The sequence below is a fragment of the Echinops telfairi genome, unplaced genomic scaffold (genome assembly GCF_000313985.2).
Source record: "Echinops telfairi isolate 266 unplaced genomic scaffold, ASM31398v2 ScPeMD7_7415;HRSCAF=8453, whole genome shotgun sequence".
NCBI classification, from domain to species: Eukaryota; Metazoa; Chordata; class Mammalia; order Afrosoricida; family Tenrecidae; genus Echinops; species Echinops telfairi.
In genome coordinates, this window is record NW_022111315.1 from 1,171,847 (window position 1) to 1,177,055 (window position 5,209).

A 5,209-nucleotide genomic window follows, 5' to 3' on the forward strand; every position below is an offset into this window, starting at 1 on the left:
TAGGGGTGGTATTGAACCTGTCAATCAGGTCACAAGTCCCTCTTTTGTGGAAAGTCAAAGGACGGAGGTCCAAATTTTGAATATGCACAACTGAGACTTCTTGCTTCTTCTCATGGAAACAAAGTCAAAGAGACAGAAAACTACTATAACAATAAACATATATTTGGTTATTTATTTTCTATACCCATTATCATACTTTTTTTTATCCTTAAATTAATACTGTGAAATTATATGAACAGTTATTTTACTGTCATTATTTTCACTGTTGTTCTAATTCTACACATAGCTCAGGGGTTAAATGACTATCTCAGAATTTTGCTCAAGTCATATCTTCTATTATGCCACACTGAAACACTTTCCTCTGAATGCTTTGAAAGGAGTAAAAATTCTCTTGACTTTCACTTACTTTTGAGGCTTGCTTTTTAAACACTGTAATAATCTGTCCCTCTAAAGCACCTGACTTCCCATTATTATGTTTACTGTGAAAATGCAATATAGTACAATTGTTATGTGCATGGAACTTTCATGTCTGATAAACACTCCACTGACTAGCTATGAAGGAACTCGTGAGCAAGTCAGCAGTGTGAAAACACCAGTTGCTGTGAAGGGCAAAGATGAAATTTTCTAAACATGAGGCTTTAAAAAAGATTTACAATCTCAGAAACCCAGAAGGGCAGTTCCACCTTGTCCTATAAGGCAGTTCTACCCTGTCCTCTTGCGTCATAATCAACTTGATGGCAGAGAGTTTATAAGCCAGGCACTAGGCTAAGTACTTTATATATAGTAACTCATATAAGCCTCATGAGAATGGAAAAGATAATGTATACCCAAAACAGCCTCATAGCAGTAGCAAACTTAACCTAGAAAGGCAAAGAAGGTTGTAGAGAAGAACTGAACTTTGAGCTGAATCATGAAGGATGACTAGGAGATTAGACAGAGAAGTGTATGGATGAAGATTTTGAGGGGGAAAATTGGGCTATGCTCAAAGAACTTGATATACTTAAAAACTAACTACAAGCAGTTCAGTATGACTACCAGGTAAGTTATGAGGTAGAAAGTGACAAGTAATGAAGCCAGAGGACAGCCAGGAATCATAAAGTGTTTCATCTACGCTGCTCTTAAACAAAACAAAAAACAACCAAACTCACTGCCATTGATTCGATTCAGACTCATAGTGGTTCTATAGGACAAAATAGAACTGCCCCAGTGGGATACTGATGGAAATTTTTACAGGAACAGAAAGCATCACCTTTCTCCTGGTTAGCAGCTGGTAGTTTCAAACTGCTGACTTTGTGGTTAGCAGACCAACTTGTAACCCACTACACTCCCAGAGTTCCTTTCCTGTAGGAGAGTAGTTTTCATATCATATTCCTCAAACTTAAGGATACTTTAGAGAACCAATAGGGATGTTTCAGTTTCTGTAAATATAATTTATGCTTTACAAATTATTTTAACTATTTTAAGGACTACATTTTAAACTACTAGCTCCAATAGACTATATATCAAATTTTAACACACTGAAGTCTACCAACATACTATTGTATGCAGCAAGGTTCATTTTTCCACAATCTTTCAAAAACATACAATCATCTGTATATGTTTGAATCTCTTATAAATGTATAATCTAAAGTGAATCACTTAGAAATGCATACATCAAAGCTGTCAAATTGAACTACTTTTTTCTAATTTAAAATTTGGAAAATTGTACAATATACAGCCATACAATGTAGACTTGTACTTAAACCTCAGACAAAGTTAAAAAGCAGTTATTCAACTTATGCATTTATCATTGCATCATAGTGACATAGTAATAAATAAATATAGAGCTTAACACGTTAAGGCAATATGCTAATAAAGATGGTTTCAGGGCTTATTGTAAGCATTGGATGAGATTTATTAGACATAGCTATTACATAACTTATATAATGATGGATATTACTAGTGATTCAATTTTGGATTTGAATTTCCTATTATTCCTCATTCAAATTTCTAGATGGGTTTAATTATTGAAGAAAATCCTCATTATAAAAATTCTTTAACAGTCTATTTTATAATTTGAAACTATGTATTAGTAATCATAATTAATAATGTGTCACAAGAAAAAATTATAGGAATGAGATGCTAAGCTTAAAATTAGATTATAATTGTCTTCCATAATCCCCATTATATCATATGTTAAGAATGTTCACTGGAGTCTAGTTTGTAAGCTAAATTCTAGAAACCTAAATGTTCATCAATAAATGCAAAGTTCATCGATAAATATGAACATGAAAAAGAATGTGGCATATTTTATATGCTGATACGGAATAATCTCCAGTATATATTACTAAGTGGAAAATAATAAGGAGCAGAGCAGAATAATGCATATAGTATGCTTCCATTTGTATAAAAAGAAAGAGTATCTAAAGATGTAGACTAGGGATTTATGAATAGAGAAAAGAAAAATTTTCATCGTAATGCATTTTAGGAAACTTTATTTATCTAGTTGTTGAGAATATGCACAACAAAACATATACCAATTCAACAGCTACTATATGTAACCATTTATTGACATTGATTATTCTTCAAATTGTGCAATCATTCCCACCCTTGTTTTGAGTTGTTTCTCATCCATTAACATGAAAATAAATTCACTGGTCCCCTAAGGTTCACATCTGATATTTCACTTTGCTGTTCTCAATTTGAAGATTCTTAAAAGAATATAATGCTGAAGGCAAACAATTTTTACAACGTAAGCAACACTATTGTTTTATTTTAAGATGACTTCAGGGGATATTTTGGTTTAATGTTTAGAGATCATTTCAGTAAGGATTATATGCTAATAAAATAGCTTAAAAAGAAAAAAAATATATCTCAGGCCAATAATTTCAGGCCTTCATTTAACCTTTATAGATCTAGGAACTCTGGATTCCATGAGTTTTAAATTCTGTTATGCATATTCCTGTTTCATCAGAATTCTACTATAGACTCTTTCATCAAATTGTTCAATAATGGTAGTCAAACAGTTGGACATGGAGGCAGTAAATTACACATTCCAATTTCTCCTCCAATTCATGACTCTTCACCACTTGTCTGTCAGTTAGTCATACTGTGTTGGCTTCAATGTTGCTGTGATACTGCTATTTTATATTGGTATTTGTGGTGGTTACATAATTTTATGTCAACTTGAAGGTATATAAGTGTAGGGGTGGTATTGAACCTGTCAATCAGGTCACACCTTGATGATGGCTCCTTGTGGGTGTGGCCTCCTCCTAAGTAGGGTCTGGGGAACCTCCCCCTCTATTGGCCTTCACCGTCCTGCTTGCTGGTCACCCTGAGAACTGCCAGAGTTTTGTCATGTTTCCACCAATCTTGGATCCATGCAACTTTGCACTGACTGGCCTTGAGCTTCCTGCATTTTGCATCATTGCAATGCAGCTGTTTGAGTCCGAAGAGTGACTTATGGACTTGAGTTGGGATGTTTTCTTGATATCAACCTCTCTCTTTTAAGTATGCATGTCTCTGGATTTGTTTCTCTAGTCAACCTATCCCATTATAGTACTTCAAATGCCAGCAAAATCACCCAAAGTGAACAGGCTTCAGAGGAGTTTCCACACTAAGAAGAGACTACGATGAAGGAATTGGCTATCTACTTCAGAAGAATTACCTGCTGAAAACCTAATGTTTTTCAGATACTGAAAGCCTAAATAAACACAAAGAGAACATTATCAGAGATAGTGCTATAAGAAGAGCTAGCTCCTCAGTTCAGAAGGCACTCAAACTATGCCTGGGGAAGACCTGCCATCTCAAAGTAGAGTTGACCGTGATGACATGAACAGAGTAAAACATGAGGGATTAAGTCTCAGAAGCATCATTTGTGGATGGGGCACAACTGAAAACAACAATAGTGGCAAAAATGTACTATTAATTAGAATATACAAAATATGACTCTAGGAAAAGTGGAAGTTGTTAAAAAAGGTTGAGGGGATGATTCTACAACTCTTCTTGATGTGAGTGGACTATTGAATTATATTATATGTGAACTATGCACCAATAAAACTATTGGAAAAAATGAAATGGAATGCATAAAGATTAATAGTATAAGTGTTTGTGAGCTAAAACTGGTATGGGCCATTTTGTATCAGAAAATCATATGGCTTACTATGCTGGGAATGATACAGTCACAAGGAATGGCATTGCATTGATTGTCAAAAAGGACATTTCAAGATCCATTTTGAAGTACAAAGCTGTCTGTGATGGGATTATATCTAACCACATTAAGGGAAATCTAATTAATACAACTATTATTCATATTTATGATCAACCACTAAAGCCAGCATTGAAGAAACTTAAGGATTTTACTAACATCTTCTGTTTGAAATTGATCAAATGTGCAATCCAGAGGCATTGATAATTATTGGCAATTGGAATGCAAAAGTTAGAAACAAAGTCGAAGGAACAATAGTTGGAAAATATGATTTTGGTAATACAAATTGTGCTGGGGAGTTGCATTATACAGCTTTGCAAGATCAATGATTCCTTTATAGCAAATATCTTTTTTCAACAATACAAAAGGCAACTACACACATGGGCTTCTCCAGATGGAATACACAGAAATCAAGTTGACATGATCAGGAAAGAGACAATAGAGAAGCTCAATACCGGGAGCTAAAATGAGGCCAGGAACTCACTGTGGAACAGACCACAAATTGTTCATACATTAATTCATATTGAATTTGAAGAAAATTAAAACAAGCCCACAAGAATCAAAATGTAACCTTGAGTATATCCTACGTGAATTTCGAGAACATCCCAAGAACAGATTTGCCTATCTGAACACTAATGACAGAAGACCTGATCAACTATGCGAGGACATCAAGAACACGATTCATGAAGTAAGCAAAAGGTCACTACAAAGACAGAGAAGAAAGAAAAGATCAGAGTGGATATCAGAAGAGACTCTGAAATTGCTCTTCATCATAAAATAGCTAAGACAAGGCATCAAAGACCCAAAACAAAAAATCATCTGTAGACATCGTCTTAGAGAAGGAACACAAGGAAGAGAGGAGCCAGTCAGGGTGCAGTATAGCACCAACGAAACACACAACTTTCCTCTAGTACTTTAATGCTCTTCCTCCCCACTGCCATCCTAACTCAACCTTACAAATCTGGCTAGATTAGAGCATATACACTGGTACAGACAAGAGCTCACAACACAGGAAATCAAGGA

General features: G+C 34.8%; 1 protein-coding gene across 1 annotated transcript in view; it reads right to left on the reverse strand.

Annotated features, from left to right (window-relative positions):
* KIF4A (kinesin family member 4A) overlaps window positions 1–5,209 on the reverse strand; it is a 187,159-nt gene that overhangs the window by 116,636 nt on the left and 65,314 nt on the right. The window contains exon 9 of the mRNA XM_045296988.1: window positions 1,877–1,906. Within this exon, the coding sequence (XP_045152923.1) occupies window positions 1,877–1,906 (30 nt within the window). The remainder of the gene's footprint in view (window positions 1–1,876; window positions 1,907–5,209) is intronic.